This window comes from Haliotis asinina, chromosome 3 (assembly GCF_037392515.1).
Source record: "Haliotis asinina isolate JCU_RB_2024 chromosome 3, JCU_Hal_asi_v2, whole genome shotgun sequence".
Lineage (NCBI taxonomy): Eukaryota > Metazoa > Mollusca > Gastropoda > Lepetellida > Haliotidae > Haliotis > Haliotis asinina.
This window is the reverse complement of record NC_090282.1, coordinates 72,486,292-72,511,916: the sequence shown is the minus strand read 5'-3', so window position 1 is coordinate 72,511,916 and position 25,625 is coordinate 72,486,292. Positions and strand designations below refer to the sequence as shown.

Genomic DNA, 25,625 nt, shown 5'->3' with positions numbered 1-25,625 from the left:
ACGTTACCGATGGGGATACCCCTTGACGTTTGGAGAGCGAGAATAGGAACATTCTCACACCCACATGGCGCCCGGCAGGTCGGCCATGTCAGCCCGTATACCCCGTACACTGAATGCCCGTGGTATGTCGATGTGGGCTATCGGCTCCTGGCTACATATGTGTTGCTTACCTCCATATACAATGCAAGTTTCATTGTCGTGTTTGTCTGGTCTAATATCTTACTCTCGGGGGATGTTGAAACTGAACCCGGGACCCACCGGTAAGACGAGTCATATCAGTGAAAGCGCCCTCGAAGCCATGAAAAATGATATTTTACAGGAGTTTCGGGCAATGAAGAATGAACTTATGCGTGACATGAGAGACATAAAAACTCAAACTAGGAAACTTAGTAGTACTGTGGACGACATAAAGCGAAACATACAGGATATTCAAGGGGAACAATCTGTCCTACGTTTAGATATAGAAGCTGTCAGTGACCGTCTGGACAAACTTGAGTGTAACCCTCCACGTCAGAGTGGATCTGGTCAGCATGATGTGATAGACTTGCTAAAGGAAGTTGAAAAATTAGAACAATACAATAGACGTAACAATGTTTTGCTATATGGCGTGTCCGAAAAACCTGAAGAAGTTAGCTGGGATTTGAGAGCCTTGTCATGTGAGATTCTGAATGACTGTTTGGACTCGGACAGTGTCCGGCTGTCTCCAGAGGATATCGCTGAAGCTCACAGGATAGGACGTCGGCCATCACAAACTAAACGTACTAGGCCAATCATAATTAAATTCTTTACCTCGGACTGCAAAATACGCTCACTTTGTCTCCGTAACGCACTAAGGAGCAAAGGTTATGGGGTCGCCAGTGACCTGACTCACTGACAGAGGAAAATACTTCAAGATCTACGATCACAAAACAAACGTGGCTACTTCCGAAACGGCGAACTGGTAGTATCGGAGAGTACGGACACCTCGAATACAGACACAGCCTGCTCCATTGTAGAGAGCATTCCTCATGTAAACCCACCTCCCACAAATACCTAGGGGTGTGGCCACACCCAGCTACACAGCCGTTCGGCTTTGAACGTAAACAAACAGTTTCTCTTTTGGAATATCTCCGGTTTCCTCAATAAACTTTCAGATACTTGTTTTACCGATTATATATCTGACTTTGATATTATTGGTCTTCTAGAAACATGGACTATTGAATATGATTATGACCATATTTTTCATGAACACATACCCTATAGTATCAATGCCCTTAAAACAGCGATTAGAGGAAGACCGTCAGGAGGTATAACTGTTCTTGTGAAAAAGTCCCTTAATAATTATGTGAAAACATCTAAAATCACAGAGAATGCTGTATTTTTGTTAATTGACAAGACTGCCTTTTCATTGGATAAAGATGTCGTATATGCCAGTGTATACGTAAACCCAAGTGGCTCTACCTGGTATACACACAAACAGATTAAGTGTGGTATCACGCTGTTCTGTAACTCACTTGTTGAGGTACTTGGATCAAGGAATAAGGATGTGCAAGTGATTGTTGGTGGGGACTTCAATGCTCGAACGGGAACACTATGTGATGCCATTGATAATGACATCTCTGATATCTTGGGGGATGAGTATATGTCGTCGTTTGAGGACAGCGTTAACATCGACAGGTCATCGTGTGATAAAATCATCAACAGTGCTGGTCGTGTCCTGGTGAATATGTGTGCTGCCCTTAATATGTCCATCTTAAACGGCCGTTGTGGTGCGGATTCTGGTATCGGCGACTTTACGTTTATTAATCAGAGTGGATCAAGTGTAATTGATTATATTATTGTATCTAATTGCCTATTTTCATATTGTAAACATTTTGAAGTTGTTTCACGAGCTGACTCATGCCATCAACCGTTAGCATGCTCGTTTCAGTCACGTGACCCTGCTACCGACGACAGTGTTGAAGTAGCACGTGCAAAACGTGTGACGGACCGCTATGTGTGGGACCTGAAGTATCTCCAACAGTTCAGGGAGAACCTGTTGTTACCTGCCGTTGTTGACATATTTGAGAAATGTATACTACCTGTTGATGAAATTGATAAGGTTGTTACTCAGTTTACTGCAGTAATCTGTGAAGCGGCCGGTAGTATGAAGCGCCATAAGAAAACTAGATTTGTACACTCCGAACCATGGTTTGACGCGGAATGTAGGTTCCATAGATCAGAAAGGGAAAGACTTCTTAAAGTATTTCGTGGTAATAAAACTGATGTTCACTTGAGTAATTATATTAAGGCCCGGAATACCTACACATCAATACTTAGAAATAAAAGGAAAGCATATTATGACAAAGTGAGCGATAAAATCGCAAGAAGTCTCCATGATAGTAAAGCATTCTGGTCTACTTTAAAAGGGTTGTCCTCCTCTGCCAATACTCGTTCTCCTAATATAACCATCTGCGAATGGGCTGACCATTTCAAAAACCTGTTTCTTTCCGATGATCAGTCCGAAGTCAGTGTTATGGATGAAACTGACTCTGATAACTGTGATGATATGACACGCTTCATTTTAGACTCTCCTATTTCACAGGAGGAGGTTTTCACCGCCATCGAAGGGCTGAAGTGTGGCAAATCCTCAGGTACTGATTTATTAATTCCAGAATTTTTCAAATACACAACCGATATTTTGGTACCATATCTTGCAGCTCTTTTCAATGCCATGTTTGAACAGGCTTACTTTCCAGAATCATGGTCGGAGGCTGCCATTGTTCCTTTATATAAGAAAGGTGATATACACTCCCCATCTAACTATAGAGGTATTTCTCTTCTTAGTGTATTTAGCAAGGTTTATGTGTCTATATTAAACAGGAGATTAACGTATTGGTGTGAAGCATATTGTAAAATTGTAGAGTCACAAGCTGGTTTCCGCCACGATTACTCCACCATTGATAACATATTTATCCTCCCGTCTATTATCCAGAGGTACCTGAGTAAGCAAAAGGTCAAACTTTACTGTGTATTCGTGGATTTTGCAAAGGCATTCGACAGTGTAAGTCGTTTGAAATTATGGTCAGTATTGAAGTCTAGAGGTGTCTCCCCAAAATGGTTAACTCTGTACAGGCTATCTATTCTTCCGTTAAGGCTACCGTAAAATTTGATAATGTGCTATCAGGAGTTTTCCCTTGTTCACGTGGTGTTCGTCAGGGCTGCGTCCTAAGCCCTCTGCTGTTTTCAATTTTTATCAACGAGCTGGCTGTTGAGATAGAACGGTGTTCAGGTCCAGGTATCCAATTACATCCTGATGTTATTCAGATATTTATTCTCCTCTTTGCGGATGACATCGTACTTATATCTGATTCTATTGGTGGACTACAGAAACGCATCAATGTTTTAGAAACGTTTTGTATAGAATACGGTCTTGAAGTCAATTTGGATAAGACAAAAGTTGTCGTGTTTCAGAAAGGTGGTATTTTATCAAGACGAGAAAGTTGGTTTTATAATGGTAGGAAGTTGGAAGCTGTAACTTCATATAAGTATCTTGGTATAACCTTCACGAGAGGCTTGTCTTGGTCTAGTCATTGTTCCAATGCAGCCTTGCAAGGCAAAAAGGCCTTATTTGGTGTCCTTAAAACAATAAGTAAACTAAGCAATATATCTCTTGAGTTATACTTTAAGATATTTGATAGGAAAATAGCTCCTATTCTGCTGTATGGTGCCGAGGTCTGGGGATTCTATCAGAATGACTGTATAGAATCGGTACACACATTGGCTTGCAAACGATTTTTAGGCGTCAAGATCTCTACAACTAATAATATAGCTCGTGGTGAATGTGGGCGGTTTCCCCTATATATTTTAGCATATAAACGGGTTATAAAGTATTGGCTAAAATTATTAGGCATGTCTGAATCTCGTTATCCCAAAAAATGTTATCACATGATGCTAATGGCTTTAGATCATAATAGAGTTAATTGGGCGTCGAAGTGTAGAGATCTGCTTTACAGCTTGGGTTTTGGCTTTGTTTGGGAGCAGCAAACTGTTACTTCCCCTACCTCATTCTTAACTGAATTTGAGAATCGTCTTAAATGTATTCATGAACAGAACTGGTTCAGCTCACTTCAAAATGGCAGTAAATCTACATGTTATTCTTATTTTAAAACATCACTGGCTAGAGAGCCATATTTAAATGTGATTAGCATTAAAAAGTTTAGAGTAGCACTCGCGCAGTTTAGGTGCTTTTCACACCAGTTACGTATTGAAACTGGAAGATATTATAAAATAGATAGAAATGACAGGCTATGTTTACAATGCGAGGAAGGCTATATTGAGGATGAGTACCACTTTCTCCTCGTGTGTTCCAAATTCAAACAGCTCCGGTTGAACCATTTACCTAAAGCCTTTTGCACCAATCCATGTAAAGCAAAATTCAAACTCCTTATGTCATCATTAGACTGTAATCTTATAAATAATTTAGCTAGCTTTATTTATCATGCAATGCATCTAAGATGTTAAAACTACCGATCTATACTGTATACACCATGTTTTGTCATACACCATGCAACTTTTGTAGTTATGGGCCGATGGCCTACACTTCTGTAATAAAGAATATAATATAAATATACCAAAATTCAACCTATATCTATGAAGTTGAAGTTATTTGTGAAAGCCCTAATCAAGAGTGACCACACTCCACTGACTATGCTGGGACACAATAATAAACGGTGTTGTGAGATCTTTAAACTGTATTGAAATATGTCTTGCCAATTCCGCTGACATTGACCAAATGTACCTACCTAGCTGTTTTAAGTGTACCTACCCAGTTTAGCATGTTTCGTTTTAATAGTGTGGTCTCCATTTTTAGCAATTCCCGTTTGCCCGTCCCGGCTTTTCTTCGTCCGAGGTTTTATGGGGTATTCTCCTATTTGTCAGACCAGAAATTATCTACAGCAGGGGTAGGTCACTCGCTTGTTTTCTTTACCATTTGTACTAATTAGTATGCGCCTCCTCATGCTCCAATGCACACAGTGACCTGATTCGTCTCCATCGCAACTTAGGCTGCGTTTAACAGTACTTCAGCCAGTTTACTGTATCAGTCGAAATCTTACAATGAATGAATGAATGAAGAGCAAGACGTATATGTGAATGAATGAAAGAATTGATGAAAGAAAGAAGTGCATATGTGAATGAATGAGAAAGATATAATAAAAGAAAGTACATATGGGAATGAATGAAAGAATAAATGATACACCACGGCCATCCCTTCCAAAGCATGCTAAAGAACGCAAAACTATCGTTAGATCACATGTGTTAACATCAGCATGTTATTGTCTCCCTGGTCAGGCGTAACAATTGTCAGACAGGTTAAAACAACAAACTATCTGATTGACTGCACGCACAGCTGCCTGTTGACGTAGTATACCCACATCACCTACTTTTCCTGCGTAACCTTCATCTACATCACCACACTTAAAGGGGCACTGATGCGGAGCGAATAATGTTTCTCGCCAACGGTCGAATTACGAAACCAAACCGCAAATTGGTCAGCGCCCGCTCCTTCGACCGTGACGGACAAAGGAACTGGGCTCCTGTCCATATTAGCAGAATTTCTTCACCTTAACAGTCAGGAGGCCGGATGCCCATCATATGCCATTTGTTCAAAAATATCCATGGTATTCCTTGTCTGATCGTAACAAAATATCCCAGCAGTGTAGTTCTTTTCGGATGCTTGGATGGTATAGTTACTGATCCAATTTGATCCTATTTCTGTGTTTTTAACCTCGATATTTAATCATGTTACATGAAAATATGATGTCTACAGGCACGTAGCAAGCCATTTGTTTCAGTACGGAAGATTGCAAAGCTTTATATATATAGGTAGTTTTGAGTGTTGGTTCAGCTGTGATAGCAAATATCATACGTAAATTTTGGTAGCTATGGTAGCTACAATGGTTTATTATTTATGATAATAAAAACACACTGTTGATTTATTTGAATTCGTAAACAAAAAACGATGACTTTGCCTTTGGTAGAGAAATCTGAAAATTTTCATACGTAAAAAAACCCCCTTATTTCACCTATTTACCCAAGTACACAGCAAATGCCTGTGTGTATTCCTTATGTAACGAAATTCCGTTGGTATCCTCAAAACAGTTTCGGCCCATAAGTGTTTTCAGGCTGCATGCGACACAGAGATTACATCTTCCTTGCTGTAACTCGCGTTTGATGGTGTAAACCTACACGTGTTATTTGTCATCATTCTCTGGATGGTCAATTAATGAATTTATAACAGGTATAATTAGTAGTAGCACCACTTCGGTTACTCAACAAAGGTTCCCATTTGGCATTTCTCCTGTCTGGAGTAAATACTCAACATTATAAATTAAGGTCTGTAATGGCAAATGTATTGTATGTTATGTAATATGTGCATGTAAGTGATGCAAGAGGGTTTATCAGCTGAGTTACAAAAACAAACATCGATCAAAGGATTAACCGATAACACACTGATTGATTAATTACTTTTATCTTCTAACGGATTTGTCAAAAGGCAGTGTGTGTAGATGACTACACCCTGTCGTAAAGAGTGAGTGCAAAAACAACATCCTCCCTTCAAAGAAGTAACCACCCTTGCGTTGATTGATTGATTGCTCATTATTGGTTAACTAAATTACTTAGAATAGTGGACATCATACAATTAGTTGCCAGGTGTGCTATCTTGGGAGACCAATGAGAGGTTTATCTGGTTTTCACCAACGAAAGACGTGAAACGATGTGTTACTTTTTCGCAAATGAGACAGTTGTAAGACACGCGACACAGAGCAGGATTATTTACCAGCTGCAGATGAATGGAATACGATTTCTTTTACGTGGATATTGATGGATACATTCCTGAACAAGGTAGTAGCCTGACATCGTTGCTATAAAATTAGTCTGTTTTACATTCATTATTTGCATTTTGTTTTAATTTATTTTTTGTAGCATTCAGCAGAATCTGTATGACAGAAAACACACACTAGATCGCGTATGTGTGTGAAATAGGATCCACATTGGCAATCTATACAATGTATAAATGTTGCTGTTATGTTAGAAATTTACTATGAGTATAAGCAGATCGTGTGTTCTTTTATTAATTTTCAGAATCATACAAATATGACAATAAACCAATTAGGGTTATGAGACAAAATATAGAGACGTACATTGGCTTCGTTATTTTTCCGTCCTAATAGTTTTTTACCATTTCTACCACTGGCAGATGATTAACCTTCTAAGTGTTTCATTTGTTTTCAAAATACATTTGTTATGAAGTAAAAATGACTTCACCTAAGTTGATCTGTCTATAATTAAACTATCAATTGCGCTAACGGAATGCGCAGCAGAGGTCACGAACCAGTCACGAATTCTGGGATATCATCCGGGTACGCACGGGAGAAAAACAATAACAAAAGTTTACACCAGTCCACGGAAATTGCTCCGCATCAGTGCCCCTTTAATATATTGAGCAGAGAGCACAGAAGGCCCTACAGCTGTAACCACTGAACCGTGGCGTCTCTCTGCTCCCAAGTTCCCAAGTGGGGGTGTCCTTCTCTACCTCTTCCATTAATCTTAAAACATCTAACAAGCTCAACGCATGCATCTTTTTATTAAAATGTGATGTTATACATAATCATAAGAGTATTTTTATGTATTATTCAGTTGATAAATTATTATTCTATGATATATATATATATATATATATATATATATATATATATATATATATATATATATATATATATATATATATATATATATATATATATATATATATGTATGACACGCTGGACAGGTCTAGGGTATTTTGTGTTAATTTACCATTCCCATTTTCGTAATGCTTAAAAAAGACACTCATTAATCTATTACAGAGTTTTGTCATTCCTTCACGCCAACATGGTTGCTAAATCCCCTATGATCATAGTATATCGACTCTGCCATACCCAATTCACCTAATCCTGAGAAATCAACCAGTCATGACATACCCACATCGCCTAGTTAATTTTCCGTACCTATCGAGTAAAAAATACATAAAATGGGAGGACGCCTTGTTAACTAATGGGAGTGAGCCTTGCAGGGAGTACCCTCACTCTCACAAACCCACGTATTGAGGAGAAGCGGCCGTGTTTGTCGGGGATTTTTCTTGCTTTGCTAAATAAATCGTACATAAACATGTAAAATATTTTGCTTTGATTCTGTAACTACCCACATTATGACATTGAGACCATTTTGATTTATCGAACAAAATACGATTGAATAGTTTTGAGTTTGAATCTTGCCACTTTAGCGCTCTATCTTTTTAAATGGGGCGTGCATACTAATATTTAGGTGTTTTTTTAGTATTCCATCTATTTGTTTAAATTAACTGATTTACCTGTTTTTGCTTTGTTTGGGCTTTTTGTTGCAAGTGGCCCAGCGAGTGAGTCTGCTTTGATACCTGTAAATTTATTCTGACGTTTGACGAGCGGAACGTAAACAAGAACATATATGGAGCCCCTGCATCAGTACTTATTAAAGTGTTTGAAACATTATTCTAGACCATTATTTGTACACAACTGATGAAATGTACCTGAAAGATCAAGGTTCATAAGAACGTACAGGGCACATTTCTCCTAACCCATTTAAGAATGTCCATTTCTGATTGGTTCACGTGGCCTTGCGAGGGAGAATAGATCATTAAGTTTTACCCCGCCACGTGGGAAAAGCCTGCATCCACTCAGTGAACTGTAAAGCAGTGGTTCGAATCGACTATAGTTAGTACCATGTTAATATAATACATGGTTTCAGCTTGTTTTGATGCTCTTTTTACATAAAGTGATATTTAAACATTCGTTATGGTAAATACGGTGTAGCAATGTGATGAAGAGTATGCGGGTTTTCTTCATCCAATTTCATCCACCGATGAGAATGGTGGTATCCTCTTTTGGTTCACACCCGGATTGTCCATTGTTTTATCAAACAGACAACAGGACTGTCGAAAAGCAGTGGAGTGTGACAGTTGTCAACACTGTTCTAATGACACCCGGAGCGTCGACTACCTTGGAGAACTTGTGCCCGAGAATGCCCGAGAATAGCAGAAGACTCGTCTCTACGCTAATTAACGAGCTAAAACACATACACAAAGACTTCGGCGAAAGAATGAGCTGCGGAACCAATTCCTGAATGATAGTCGTCGCACGAACAGTAGTCGAGAAAGTTGGCGTCATCGTGAATCGAGGGTCTGTGAGCAATGTAAACTGCATATTGTGAGACAGTGGCCACAATAAAGAATAAAGAAGAACTTGACAGAAGGCTTCAGCGTCTCAACGAGCAGCTCCAAAGACAAGAGATTTCCGTAATGAGCTGTGCTCATCAGGCTGTCTGCCTCGCTCATATTGACCACATTACTGTACTTTATAACGTATTTGGTTTTCCTTCATGTCCGGAGCGTCGAACGCCATAGTGTTGACACCTGATTACCTCCTTACGTAATACCCGAAACATCGAATTTACAAAAATTTCAATTCAATTTTAGACAGCCCAGGCAAGTCGTTTGTTTAAGGAGTAAGAGGATTAGGAGGCATGGTCGACTAGATTTCTTTGTTTAACTAATCCCACATGGCCTTCACCAATAGAGGGAATGATTTCTGTTCAGTTATGACATTGCTGTTCTCCATATGTCTCTATTTTCTCCACACATCTCCATGTTGTTGTATTTTTGTGTGTTTTGTAACTCTGATAGGGACTGGTGAACAAGCTTTACAGTACCTCACCCATACAGCATATAATACAAAATATAAATGAAGCATGTGTCGTCATCCATATGAACTATCATATAATAACATATGCATACATATCATTACATCAAATACATCTATCATATAAGTAAACATGAAAAATAGAATTATGGTTTGTTGTGTCTGACTAGCTCTTTGTAGAAACACTGAACATTTGTGAGAAGGTTTTTGACAAGTTAATTAGTTTCCTGTTAAAACATATAAAAAAATCAAGCTTTGTATTTTATGATAAAATCATGGACGGATCAACTATTTTCTGTTTTTCACAGTGAATAAGTTCTTTTCCGTTCACCGAAGTCACCATAGACCACAGTGAGAAAAGGTCGATCTTCAAGCAGTAAGGAAGACCATGATAGCGTATGGAGTACGTGTGTAGTGGTCATCTCCTCCGTTACCCCCTCCCCGAATCCACACCCCACCAGGGCGTGTAGGACTTGTCTCGGTGGATAAAAAGTGACTCCTATAACCCCATATACCCCTAATCACAATGCTATAATTTGTCGTTTTTGTGTATCCGGTTTTGTGTATTCTGTAATATTGTATAGTACTGGTGAAGTGTTAATCAAAGCAATATTTTGCTTGCTAAACGAACCACATTCTTTGAGAATCAAAATATGTTTTAAGCACATTTCCAAAATTGAAATGCAGCATGCACACAATAACTAAATTGGAAGGAATATCGTGCCGGACAAGGTTTTCCAGAGCACCTGCACATAAATGTCAATGTCTTTCAAAGACTAATATGTGCAGGTCTTGCAAAAGGACAAAGCAGGTATGCTTGACAAAGTTCTTGCAAAGGAGGTTTATACACAACACCAAAACCAACCGGTCAGCTCGACGCCTTATAAAACAATCAATTCGAGATTTCCTTTGAATGTGAGATATGTGGCTGCACGTCTTGCGCAATCAGTCTTTTTCATCCATATACACTCACGAACACCTGTTCATTTCAAAGCTGGTGTCCCCTAATGACCTAATGTGATCCATGGACAAGTAAAATACACTTGACAGCGGCAGCTGTTATACTCCAATAAACAAGACCAGCGGACGAGACATGACTTTTTCGGCGCAAATTGTCGTAGGCGCTTTGCGGAAATTACGTAAGTGAACGCGGAAGAAACAGAAAGCGTCATCGTTCCGCTCAGTTTCCATTGTCTTTGCGAGTTATGCTGAGATATTCAACAAACTGAGATAAAATTCAGAATGATGAAAAAGTGGAAATCAGTGTGTGGATTAGAACTTGAAAATCACTCATGAAGTCTCTGACAAAGTAATATCTGTTCAGGTCATGATCATTTGGAAAAAAATACGAAAGTTCTATGGATATACAACTTCTTATAAGGTAAGCAGCATTTCGGCGTAGCTGTTAAACTCGTTATCAAGAAAGGAATATCTTACAGGTAGTCCTGTAAGTTAAACCTTTGTTTTGGGTCGAGGTCAAAATCGTTTGGTGTAGTGACAACGGTGTTGTTTTATGGGATTAGACACGGATTTTCTATAAAAAAAAGTAAAATGTGTGTCCTCAGGAAACGAAATAAGACACGTGTACCAGAATGTAAGTGAATCGATGTTAGCGAGTTCAATCAGTGACTTCAGTTAATAAAACGGGCTTCCAGTTCACTCTTTCCAGTAGTAATGAGTTATTTAGTTTCTTGGTAAAATTGCTTGCATGGTGAATGTTGAAAATGACAGTTTTCACGATCATTTTAACAACTTCAGTTATGGCTTCAGTAAAGCTGCTATGCTTCACGTTTCGTCCTACTTATTTTACGGGAAGATACCTTTGTGTAAACAGCTATATGTTCATTTTGAGAACTGGTAAAAAGGGAGAATATATCTCGTGTATATGAATTTTGAAAGACTGCAGATCAACAGTTCCAGTTGTCTCAACAACATAATTTCTAAAATACTTAGAGACCACAATCACGGAAGCCAAGGTAAATCTGTTCGAGTGTAGCAAAAATAGTGAAAATTTATTTAAAAAATAGAAAAGTAAACGCAAAGTCAATCTTGATTACATTACGTATTCCTCAAAACCCGATATAATGATTACACATTAATAGTATGGATACGTTAATCTATAGTTTAAACTAATCTCCTCAAGTAATCGGGACTGGATTGTCAAGCATAAACATACATATCAATGCCGCTCCATACCAATAATATAATTACATAACATACATGATAACAACACTTCATGTTCCGCTCGTCAAACGTCAGAATAAATTTACAGTTATCAAAGCAGACTAACAGGCCCACTAGCAGTAAAAAACAAAACAAAAACAAATAAATTAATAAATCCAAATGAATAGATGGAGTACTAAAAACCACCAAAATATGCACGCCTCCTTTAAAAAGGTAGAGTGCGAAAGTGGCAAACCGGTAAAATATGCCAAGATTCAAACTCAAAACTATACAATCGTATTTTACTCGATAAATCAGAATGGTCTCAATGTCATAATGTGGGTAGTTACAGAATCGAAGCAAAATATTGTACATGTATCATGAAATAATAATTTATCAACTGAATAACGCATAAAAAATACTCTTATGATATGTATAACATCACATTTGAGTAAAAAATGCATGCGTTGAGCTTGTTAGATGTTTTAAAGATCAATGGAATAGGTAGAAAAGGACACCCCCACTTGGGAACTTGGGAACAGAGAGACGCCACGGTTCAGAGGTTACAGCTATAGGGCCTTCTGTGCTCTCTGCTCAATATATTAAGTGTGGTGATGTAGATGAAGGTTACGCAGGAAAAGTAGGTGATGTGGGTATACTACGTCAACAGGCAGCTGTGCAGTCAACCAGATACTTTGTTGTTTTAACCTGTCTGACAATTGTTACGCCTGACCAGGGAGACAATAACATGCTGATGTTAACACATGTGATCTAACGATAGTTTTGCGTTCTTTAGCATGTTTTGGAAGGGATGGCCGTGGTGTATCATTTATTCTTTCATTCATTCACATATGTACTTCTTTCTTTTATTATTTCTTTCATTCATTCAAATATACTTCTTGCTCTTCATTCATTCATTCATTGTAAGATTTCGACTGATACAGTAAACTGGCTGAAGTACTGTTAAACGCAGCCTAAGTTGCGATGGAGACGAATCAGGTCACTGTGTGCATTGGAGCATGAGGAGGCGCATACTAATTAGTACAAATGGTAAAGAAAACAAGCGAGTGACCTACCCCCTGTTGTAGATTATTTCTGGTCTGACAAATAGGAGAATACCCCATAAAACCTCGGACGAAGACGGCCGGGACGGGCAAACGGGAATTGCTAAAAATGGAGATCACACTATTAAAACGAAACATGCTAAACTGGGTAAGTACACTTAAAACTACTAGGTAGGTACATTTGGCGAATGTCAGCGGAATTGACAGGACATATTTCAATGCAGTTTAAAAATCTCACAACACCGTTTATTATTGTGTCCCAGCATAGTCAGTGGAGTGTGGTCACTCTTGATTAGGGCTTTCACAAATAACTTCAACTTCATAGATATAGGTTGAATTTTGGTATATTTATAGATTACCTAAATTCAAAAGAATCTCAAGGCTTAGTATTCTAAGTGTATTGTATATGTTGCTGGAAGTAAAGCTCTGTGTTCGGGACCCGTGAAGATCTGGAGTAGAAGAGGGCTTCAACAACCCATGCTTGCCATAAAAGGCGACTATGCTTGTCGTAAGAGGCGACTAACGGGATAGGGTGGTCAGGCTCGCTGACTTTTGCTGACACATGTCATCAGTTCCCAATTGTGTAGGTAGATGCTCATACTGTTGATCACTGGATTGTCTGATCCAAACTCGATTATCTACAAACCGTCGCCATATTGCTGGGATATTACTGAGTGCGACATAAAACTACACTCACGAAATTAAACTGAATTTTCATTAGAATTTCATCTATTTTTAAACCATATGTTTGCAAAATAAAGAAAACGAGCAAACGAATATATTTTCGTCCACGAGAGAGATTAGTCGAATTAAGACCGGAATGATTTCATTTGTTTTTGTCGTGATACTTATAAACACACTTTCATTCATAAATTTACAACCCCCAAGACAATAAAAAAAAACTATGAAAATTTAAGTGGAAGTCCAGATTCTTGTACTTGTTACAAATTAGCAGAATTAAGTCAAAATGAGTTGAATTTTGTGCCATGATACTTACAAATATATCCTCATTCATTTACAAAATCCAAAACACAGGAAAAGATGTATTTTGAGTAAAAGTGATTATTCTGGCATATTTTTTAGAAATCTTCCTGAACTTGCAAATTTAAGTCAAAATCAGTTGAATTTTGTGTCATGATACTCACAATGGCACTTTCATACATTTACATCCTCCAAAACATTAGAAAAGATGTATTTGGAGTGAAAAGGAAAGTTTTTCGCTCATGGGCCCAATGTTTTTCGCCCATGGGCGAGATGTTTTTGAAAATCGGTCTCAATTAGTAGAATTAAGTCATAATGAGTTGGATTTTGTGCCATGATACTCATATTTATATCCTCATTCATTTACACCTCCAAACCACAGGAAAAGATGTATTTTGAGTGAAGGCAAATATTCTCGCCCATGGGCGAGAGTTTTCAAAATTGCACTCATTTAGAGGAATTAAGTCAAAATGAGTTGAAATTTCTGTCATGATACTCATAAATGTACTTTCATTCATTTACATCCTCCAAATACTGGAAAAGATGTGTTTGGGGTAAAAGGAAATATTCTCGCCCATGGGCCAAAATGTTTTTCGCCCATGGGTGAGATTTTGTTAAATAGCTCTAAATTAACGGAATTAATTCAAAATGAGTTGAATTTTGTGACATGATACTTATGAACATACTTTCATCCATTCACAACCTCCAAAACATGGGAAAAGGTGTATTTTGAGTAAAACTAAATATTCTCACCCATGGGCCAAATGGTTTTCGCCCATGGGCGAGTCTTTTTGAAAAATCACTCTTAATTAGCCGAATTAAGTCGAAATAAGCTTAATTTCGTGTCAAGACAATAATGAATACACGTTCATTTATTGAAAAGCTGCAAAGCCTGGAAAAAAAACCATGTAGTTTCAATGAAATGAATTATTCCATGGGCCAATATGTTTTTCACCCATGGGCGAGTCTTTTTGAAAAATCGCTGTCAGTTAGCAGAGTCAAGTCACAACAAGCTGAAATTTGTGTCATGATACTTATTAACATTTTTTCATTCATTTACAACCTCCAAAACATTTATTCTGGATGAAATGAAACACTTTCGCCCATGGGCCTACCCATTGGCCACTGTTCGCCCATGGGCACGCCCATGGGCGAGCGAGTTTAAATTTTGAGTTTTCGAAAAATTTTTTTTTCATTTTTTCATCCTTAGCACACATACATAACAGCTGCCTGTTTAATTTTGCGAAATCCCTTGTGCGAGAGTGGCCACAGTGCTGAGAGTTTCTGGACTATTGTGAGTCCAGAATTAAATTGTGACGTGTTAATTATAATTTCAGTAAAAGGATCAACTGTTAAGAGGATAGAGTTGATTTGGTGTTGAATATCGGTTAATTCAGTGTGATATGAGGCTTAAGTGTCAGGCCAAAGGTATCTACCAGTGTTGTTGTTCACCAGAAGTATTTTTATTGTTTGTTGAACAGTTAGTATTAGTTAATTTTACTAAAGAAAAAGTGACCACGGTACCTCAAAGTACCTCAAAGAAACTGACGCTAACGCTGCGAATGGGAAAACACATGTCACGGAAGGCCATTAGAGGATCTCTACTTGACTCATTGTTAAGAAATCTAATAGAAACACGTCATTGTTTTGTCATCTCGAAAGAGGAATAAAAACGACAAACATGCACTATGAACAGTCATTTAACGAGAGAATTACAGGAATTGTTTTCAGGATCCTACATGTATAAATGCACGTTTTCCCCCTCACGCCGCTTCTCTCCCCATGGCCACACCTGCACCCAGGAACACTGCCAATGCTCTTTCTTAGCTGCCGGTCGATAAAACTTTTCTGGGCAAATACACTGAGCTGTTAGCAAATCAGTTACCTAACAACTACTAATGCATGCAATTTCTAAGAACAACGATAGTATTAGCCGTCAAGCAATTAATAAAGTCAACATGCATCTGTTATGTATTGAAGACACTCAACAACAAAAGCCATATATACGTTCGTCTGTCACAAGACTGAACAGTCAGCAGAGATTTGATCATCAACGACCCGTTAAACAGAGACACCAAGGAAGGAGACGTTCTAATACTTCATTCGTTTTAAACCGTAAGACCCGCTACCTACTCCCTGGCAATGACAGGCAACAAACTTTTACACGAGGTGGTGACTGTACAGGGATTACCTCAAATATGTGACGCCAATTCCAATACCACTAGACGGGTAGTCTGGTTCCTCATCTTTTGTGGCGGACTTTGTTTCACCACTTTCAACATCTACAATCAGATATCTCTTTATCTGTCTGTTCCTGTCAACGTGAGAGTAGACCAAATCCTTGAAAACACCCTTTCGTTCCCAGCGATAACAATATGTAATAACAATATCGTGAGGCGTTCACTGCTTGAGAATCTTGGATGGAGGGATGTGTTGCAAGTGGCGTTTCCATATACTGATTTCAATGAACAGTTACCAAACGTCAACATAAGTCAGCTAGACATTTCCAAGATTACCAGTTTACAAGTATCATTGACCAGCAGTTACGGACACACCATGGAAAACAGCACCATTAAGGTAAGTGGCATGAGTAGTTAATACGTACTAACGTGGGTGCTATATAGAAATGTACTTTTCTTTTATTGCTCAACTAAACGAAAAGGCAAATCGTTGTCATCATCCCTACACATGTGCAGGCTTCGTATATACACTAGTATTATTTGAGTCTGAGATATGTATGAAAGATCCGTGAATTGTGATACCACTATTGTTCGATGCATAATGCAGATATTATGTTACTACAATATTAATAATTTTATGCGATAAATAATTCTCTTGTTTACCGTTTCATTATCTCTAGACGCCTGTTGGCAGCGTAGAAACTAGTATCTGCTTTTTGATCACCATTTTCATTAAGAAAACAAATACTGCTATGTTACTGGAATAACATTTATGAATGCGATACTGAATGAATACTAAACATATTTACATGTATTTATACATGTATGCGATACTGAATGAATACCAAACATATTTACATGTATTTATACATGTATGCGATACTGAATGAATACCAAACATATTTACATGTATTTATACATGTATGTTACTTATGAGACTTGAGAAGATACTCACCATCGATATGTTACTCAGATAAATTGTACATAAAAGTAGTTTGATATAATAGAAACGTTTATTCAACAAACTTCTCATATGACATAGATCTTGCTTCCCGAGAAGGTAGAGAGAACCTCGTCTATATTACACATATGCAGTAATATTTAACAGTAGTGAGAATAAAATTCAGTGTTAGCATAACAGAATGAATGGAAACACTAACGGATTGAATGCACCGCATACGTACCCATTGTGAAGTATCTCAGTAAACCGAAACGATGAAACTAGCTCCAAAAAAGCGGAGACTGCAAAGTCGATATTGTCCACTCTTTAATGAACGTGTGTTTTACAATCACTATAAAATATTCTGGAAAAGACGTTTCCATCTTCAAAAGAAGCACCATATATTTTACCGAGAGTATATTCATAGACATCACAACATGAAGTGAATGGTAAGTGTCTGGCCAAAGAATTCATAACTCATTTCACTCTGTTCAGGAGGGGCATTCGAAACGTCAAACAAAAAACAATAAGTGTAACATATGTATTTGAGTCCATTTATTAGATCCTCATTGTTTGGCAGAAGGGATTCGTACATGTAGGTCCCAACGGCCAAAACATTTGTCAAAAAAGACAAATCTAATTAAATAGAGTACAAAATCGGAAAATATTAACAGGTGCCATGAAATCAAACATCAGTCAAATAGACCATCATATTCCTTTTCAGTGTGACTGGGAGTCAGCGCCATGTGGGCAAGACGACTTTATCTACCTGGATACAGATATGGGGAAATGTTTCACATATAACGGTAAGGTACATTGTCATGGAAACACCCAAATCCTGCAACTCAGTAACGAGTGTTACCGTCACGTGTGTGGGTGATGGAATTTCTGTTGATCAAGATTTCAGTCCACTGGTTTAATATGTTTTGGATATTCCTGCTCGCTGTGGTGTGCAGTTGATTCACCTGTGCATGTGCAGATACTGGGAGCTTCAACGGATGAGTTGAGTCAAGAGACAACAAAATATACATGCCATGTAAATGCAGTGTCCGAAATGTAAAAGTAATGTTGTTTGTTGAACTGACATACACAACAAATGAGCACCTTCTTCCCTTGAAATGAAAGCCTAAGTAAAATGTGAATCTGCTATTAGGACCCAGGCTGTGTTTCCCAAGCACGATGTATAGGCGGTAAACACTTTAACAGACAATTAACTTTCATGACTGACGTTGATATGGTCGATCAAGTACAAGACTGTTTCATCAGAAGCACTTTACAATGAAACATAGGTGAAAGTGCCTCTAAAGTTGGAGGTGATCTTTAACGATACACCGGTGTTCTTCGTCCTTGCGGATGGAACCTTCATGTCCGAACTCAGTATGTTTTCAGGAGATTGACGAACGTCACATTACTGAAGACGTCAGGAGCCATAGTACTGGACCAATACTTGTTAGGCGAACATTCTATTTTTGAATCAAGTTTTAATCAGGACGTCCTTGGCATGGACAACAGACAGCAGACTAGCTGCAGGATCGTAAATACCCTGCTCTTAATTTACTTAATTTACTCCGTTACAGCGGATCTGTAACGTAAGCCAGAACCATTCGTATTTGGGATGTGTGGCGGGATCACTGCGAGTGGCAGAACCCCTTTGCATGCTATTCAGGACGTGTCACTTGTCAGTACCACCGTGGCAACATCCTGCAGGCCTACTATGGGCGAGTGACGACACCTGAGCACACACTACTCACATAACCACGCTTTCAAGCCCAGTACTCAGTTCAAAGTGATCACTCAGTGAACATGTCTATGATATCCTTGGATCGTGCGTAGACAACCGTCAATATCCATTTACCAGTCTCGATTAGCTTAGCACTACCATGCAGGAAGAACGGGATAGAATGGACCCAGTTGAAATGGGACCTGTGATGAAGAGTATGTGCCGATATTGTTAGTCTTTAGACTAGATATCGTGCGACATCATTTTGTTTGACAGTTTGGTCAACAATAAGATAGATATCAGGGTGCTGTGACCAGTCATCTAAATTTTTTTAAGGATCTATCACGTTTATGGATATTTGACTGAAGCAAATCTCAGCCAGAACTATTACGCGCTTATATTTCTCTTTCAACAAAACTCTCTGGAGACTAACGTTCTCGTCAATACCTCCTGTTTGTGTTAAAAGTGTATAACTAATGTTGTGAATGAAATTGTACAATAACCTGGCTAAAAAAGATTCAAATATTGTCATTCGATCCCACAAAATTAACATCTAACATTAGGTGTTCTGTTGAATAATATACATACGTTCAAACTTCAAAACTACTTCAGAGTTCATACATGTAATATATGCCACTGTTCTTTGTTTCCCGAGAAACTAACTCATCTGCAGAACGCTGAACTATAGTTTAGGGTTGAAAATGATGTACAGGCAGCAATCCGATTTCCACCAATGTAGGTAATCATATGCAATACCATACAATGCGTGAAAGGCACAGTCACCTTTGACAACTGCTTTGGCACTTTCGGATAAAGGAGGTTAAAAGTAACAGTGCGACTTATGTTAGCTGATAGGTTCAGTCTGGTTATCAGGGAAAGGGGTCATCTTGAATATCCACAAACACTACAACTAATCGGCAAAATATACTGTCGGATCACTGTACTTATATAGGCTTATGTAAAAGAGGAATCTTGAAAAAAATGGGTTAATTTTCTTATTTGTAGGCGAGTGGTCTTTACAAGTGATTAATTAAAATGCACACACACGCTTTCTGCTTCAGCCAATGGCCATCTGTTGGCTCGTAATTCCGGGCGTGCCCATGGTCTTCGCCTCTTGCTTAATGCCCAGGAAGAGGAGTATACCCGGAGTCATGAAGGGTACCTTGGAACAGGCTTTATGGTGAGTGATAACAAGCAAATGTCACTATGGTGGCAAAATCCCTTGCCGCAAAATATTGAATCAAATTTAAATGAAGTCTAATGTCAACAAGAACATGAACAGTTAACTTCTCTTGATATCCTGCTTCGTAGCTGTTTTCAAAACACACAAATATTTTCAAGACTCTTTTTGACCATGGCATAAATAGCACGATGTGTGAAATCCAAAACATAGCAGTAAAAATGCTTACAAAAACATTCAAAATAATTCTTGAAAGTCTCATTCAGTCAACCGATATTTAGAAATATTTCTTACAACCGTAAGATGCTGAAATCCTCTAAATGTCGCCTTGACCTTGAAAATGACATGAAAACCGACTGGGCCCTGCGCATTGTCTGCATTAAACTTGGTGTTGACCATGAAGATAATCCAGTAACATGCAGGTTAACATGCTAACATCTTCATAGTGTCAGTGTGACCTTGAAAATTAAGTGAAGATCACCAAAAATCAACTGGGTCCTGCCCCAGCCCCCTGTAAAAGTTGGTGTTAAATAGACCATCAAGTAAATGGTTCTTGAAATATCTCAATGGCAAGCTTAACATGCAAGTTAACATGCTGAAATATTTAAAGTGTGGCCTTAAAGGCCACCAAAATCGACGGGGTCATGCGCCTTCCCCAGATGGAGCTTGGTATCAAATATAACGCACGTGCACTGCGGGGATAATGAAAAGTTTTCAAGTTTTTATAGTGAGTCGGTAAATGACCCCGCCAACATGTTAACACTCATATACACCACCCAGTATGTCTGTCCCCTTACATGTTTCCTATCATTCCTGGTTCTTCGTATCCCCTATATCTAATGTGCATGAGAAGACAAGCACTCCAGAAATAAAACATTCTGGATCTGGAATTGGTGGCAGGACAGTAATTAGTCTGTGGAAAGATAATCATAAGAACATATGGATTCGGAGAGGCAGATATCACCATTATCTGTAAGCAGGTGATATCAAGACAGTAAAACTGTTGCTGCAACATACATGTACCTATCTGACAATTATATGTTTCGTCGTGGTATTATATATCACATCTAGTATTCGTGTGTATGATCATTTCTAGCGAATAGTTCTATTCGGTCTGACCTGAAGGTGGCTGTTCACGCTCCGGAGGTGATCCCAATCATGTCTGAGATGGGAATGGCGGTAGCTCCTGGCTCACAGCACTTCGTAGGTATAGGAGTAAAGGTGAGTTTTACGCTCTGTTAAAGTCTCAAAGTGAGACCCGTGAAGGTCCCGGGGTAGAACAGACCTTCAGCAAAGCATGTTTGCCATAACAGGCGACTTAGCTTGTCGTGAGAGGCGACTAACAGGATTGGGTAGTCAGGTTCGCTGACTTGGTTGACGCATGTCATCGGTTCCCAATTGCACAGATCGATGCTCACGTTGATAATCACTGGATTGTCTGGTCCAGACTCGATTATTTACAGACCGTCGCCATATAGCTGGAATATTGCTGACTGTGGCATAAAGCTAAATTCACTCACTCACTCAAAGTGAGCTTTTTATCAATAGTAAACCGTACCTAGCGCGCACTCCAGGTTGGACTATTGCTGAGTGCGGCGTAAAACTAAATTCATTCACTCTAAATGCATCCCAAGAACAGTAGTTAAAGTGCCCGTTGTCGAAGAAGCGTATGCATTCTCCACATGTTCACTATGTTTGAGGTGACTTTCTTGTGGCACCAACAGTGGTGGTTCCAGAATGCTTCGAAAATGGACGTTGACCATCGCAGTCACTCACATAGCACCTTATAGGCTGCGGCGTCACTGTCAGTGTAATACTGTCTGTAGTGTTAAATGCCCGAAACCACAATAACAGGAGCCATAAACTAATGGGCTCAGGTGTCACTCACTCAGTCACGGAATAATCTACTTTACATTGTAATAATATCAGGATAAATTTCAGGTAGCGCTAAGCATTTTCTATTTTCATACATCATTGACATCATTGTGAGGCAACTAACTTAACTTTTGCCAAACGTATCAGAAAATAAAGAGCAATGTTCTAGCTACGGCAAAAAAAAAAAAACTATGCTCGCTTCAATCCAAAGCACCACTCGGTTCAACATAGCAAACGGTTTGGTGATTTATGTCGATTAGAAAATTGTTTTTACAAGTGACTCAAGTTACTTCATATAACTAGGGTATAGCGTATTGGGATGAAGACCTTATCATTAATTTATTATTTTACCATGACAGACGTGCAAAACGTCAAGTTATCTCCCTTGCTTCTTAATACATATGTAATCTGGTAACAGAATCTACTTGCACGTAAAAACGCTGGATGTGAACGCCGACGACTGCTGGATCCGTGTAAGGAGATTAAGCTCTACTAAGTTTGTTATTGTAAAAATCATTATTCTTCAAATAGTGATTATGTATTTGTGTATTATGACAGAAGGTGAAAGCACATGAAGGTGTGGGTGACTGTGGAGACAGGGTTCTGAAGCATTTCACTGGAAACTATTCTCGTCATGCATGCAAACAGGATTGTGAGGTGGATTTCATCGTCAGCATGTGCAACTGCCGGGCCTATGCTAACCAAAGCGTCGATGTTACAGTTTGTACCGCTCAACAGTTCCAGGAATGTTATATCCCAGCGAAAGCTAGATATCTACAGACAGACACTGGATGTAAAGCTGGGTGTCCTGAGCCATGCAGCTATACCAGGTTCACCACCCAGCACTCCAGCGCTCCACTGACCAGGAACTACATAACTGCGTACACCAAGGCCAAGGGTCAGACTGAAGAGTATTGGAGGAGGAATCTCGTCATTCTGGAGATGTATATGAGCTCTATGACCTACGAACACATTGAAAAGCAGCTGGAATATGGGGTCCTGGATCTATTTTGTGACATCGGTGGAGCACTTGGTCTGTTGCTTGGTGCCAGTCTGCTGACAGTGTTAGAAGTGTTTGACTTTTTGTGTATCACTTTCGTTTCGATGGTGTTTGAAAAGAACAAAGTTGGTAAGCTGGACAGTCGAGACAACTCCAAATAAACCATTGTTAATGATGACACCAGTTAGAAGTGAGTGCCCTTTGCCAAAGCCCGACCTCCAGTCGTCGTTGTCATACGGATATTGTTGTATGCCCACATTTGTGGGAACACGTGCACATTGAATATTAAAATACTTGCAACTGCATATTTGTTGTGTTTGCGATGTCATGTTTTCAATGCTATTCAGTAGGTACAGGGCTTACAACCTACGTAATCTGATATCATTGTTCAAAGCTGCTCCCAGTCCGTTTTGCCGCCTCCGTGGTGTAGTGGTTAGAGAGTCCGCTGCTGAGGGTCGTGGGTTCGATCCCGGGCCGCGTCATACAAAATGATTTACACAACAAGAATGTCTCGCCTCAGAGTCAGTTTAATGTGTCAAAGTAGGGTATTAATACGTAACTGCGGCATAGTATCTCAATGAGCTAGCACGTCGTCACATGAGCGAAATATTGTTAACGCGACGTTTTTGGTACCTAGTGCACACTGTCACTTATTCGACACCCACCTTTCCAATCCCATAAAATGCACAATGTCTAAAATACACTTAATGTAAAAACCTCAACATGATACAAATGGACATTACACAACTTCAAGAACAAGATGCAGACTGGGGACCTTAACTGCCTACTCTGGGACACATGGAGATATAATCTGATGTTTAGAGGCTCACATGCATCACGTCATCTCAGTGTGTCGGGCGATTAATGTACTGTGTGGCTCTAGTCCATGGTCATTACCTTAACAGCCTACTCTGGGACACATGGAGATATAATCTGATGTTTAGAGACTCACGTGCATCACGTCATCTCAGTGTATCGGGTGATTAAATGTACTATGTGGTTCTAGTTCATGGTCATTACCTTAACAGCCTACTCTGGGACACATGGAGATATAATCTGATGTTTAGAGGCTCAAATGCATCACGTCATCTCGGGCGATTAATGTACTATGAGGCTTTAGTCCATGGTCATTATTTGACGAAGTGAAAGTAACCAACACGAACAATAGGTGAGCGTAAAACATGATGGATTTACACATGGAGGTTTTAAAACATATTCTTTCTATGTATAAAACTGCTTGTAATCATATAAATAAACGATAGATGTGTTTGTAAAGAGACTATTATCACGAAGGTTTAACAAAGTTAGTCAAACAGCCGGATATACAGCCGGTTGAGCTGATCAGGGGTATATTTGGAAATCTGAAGCAAATGTTTACTTCTTTCCATTATCTTGACCCGTGTCTTTCCCCTGAAGTGCGTTCTGATCACACTCCACATGGAGACCTGTATTTGTGCATTCTATGAATAATATACAACGTCACTGCTATGTGAATGAAAAGTGTTATACATTGACATTACAACGCATTCACTGAGTGATTTACCAAATTGAACGATGTCGTAGTCATATACACTTCATGGCATTTACCACGTGGCAAGTATTTATATACCAATCTAATGCTGTTTTCGTTGCTAACATGTTCTGTAACATCCACATTCATTTTATGTCATCAAAATTAATGTAAATATTGTTCGCATCAGCCTAATAAATATTCAACACATTTTATGTCTTGTCGCCTGTTATTTGATGTAATAATGTCAGTCTAACTCTGCTCATAGTTCCTAAACAACAAAGTTAAACAATGAAACATCTTGTCATATTTAGGGCAAATGAAAATTCTGTATGTTACCAAGTTTAATAATACATGCTTGTATGTTTGAAATTAAGAACATAATTGCAATAAGGTTTGATTATGTAAATTCCTGGGAAGGAATCGCAATCGAAGTTGCTGTCAACATTCTGATTTATTTTTACCTGAGACAGCTGCTGCAGTTTGCAATAGGTGTCAAGTTTTGGTGTAGATATAAGGACCGTTATCATGCAAATGAGACACGAAATGATACTCATGATGATAATGATAAGTTAATGATAAGTTAACATGCGCTTTGTGACTTAGTTGTGCATATATTTCACACGGGTCCATCAGACCGTTTAGTGTTTGATCGAAATAGTGATTTGACCGAAATATACGGTATGGGAATGGGACTGTTTTAAATGTAATGTTATTAGCACAAGTTGGTTACGTATGTGGACTTAAGCGACCTAAAAGGTTTGGTTTGGTGACCTCAGTCACCTTCTGTGTTTTTAGATGAGTATGCAGTGTGTGTATTTGTGTGTTTGGTGTTGTTTTCTCATGCACGCGGGAATTTAATCTTGTGTGACTTTGTTATTGCTTGGTTATCGACCTGTCAATATATCTGGATTTATGATAATTTTTTGTGGCTCTTGGATAAGATGCTTTACTGTAGAATATAAATTGTAGTATTTAATTTGCCACTTTAAGAACATCCCTCCCCCCGTCTTTATGGAGCGTGATGACATTCGACTTTGATATACGTCATGGCCGTCAGTTGTATGTTGGACAACAAAGCCACCATTTTATGGCCAAGGCACAACGCCATTTTTCGGCATTCCTATTAGCTCCAACATGGAAACTAACATCACCTGCATACTAGACATAAGAATTCGCAGTCAGAATGTCAGGTAAACTCGACATAATGTCAAATGAACACTTAGTCATGTCAACATGTCTTTGCATGTTGTTTCAAACTGTTGGCCGGCATCTTAT

At 38.8% G+C, this 25,625-nt stretch overlaps 1 protein-coding gene across 1 annotated transcript; it reads left to right on the top strand.

The window, feature by feature from the left end:
• The first annotated feature begins 232 nt into the window (after positions 1–232).
• LOC137279020 (acid-sensing ion channel 1A-like) lies at positions 233–22,998 on the top strand. The gene is made up of 8 exons (XM_067811505.1): positions 233–758; positions 1,896–2,183; positions 2,547–2,612; positions 16,092–16,519; positions 17,787–17,868; positions 19,844–19,962; positions 21,088–21,183; positions 22,396–22,998. Exons 1-8 carry the CDS (start codon positions 233–235, stop codon positions 22,996–22,998), a joined length of 2,208 nt encoding a protein of 735 aa, XP_067667606.1.
• The last annotated feature ends 2,627 nt before the right edge of the window (positions 22,999–25,625 follow it).

Bases quoted from the DNA above. Each gene is read 5' to 3' on its own strand.
- LOC137279020 (XM_067811505.1), top strand. From the start codon at position 233: ATGTTGAAACTGAACCCGGGACCCACCGGTAAGACGAGTCATATCAGT. The intron at 2,613-16,091 runs GTACTGATTTAT...TGGCAATGACAG, and splicing joins GAAGTGTGGCAAATCCTCAG to GCAACAAACTTTTACACGAG. The intron at 21,184-22,395 runs GTGAGTTTTACG...GTATTATGACAG, and splicing joins TCGTAGGTATAGGAGTAAAG to AAGGTGAAAGCACATGAAGG.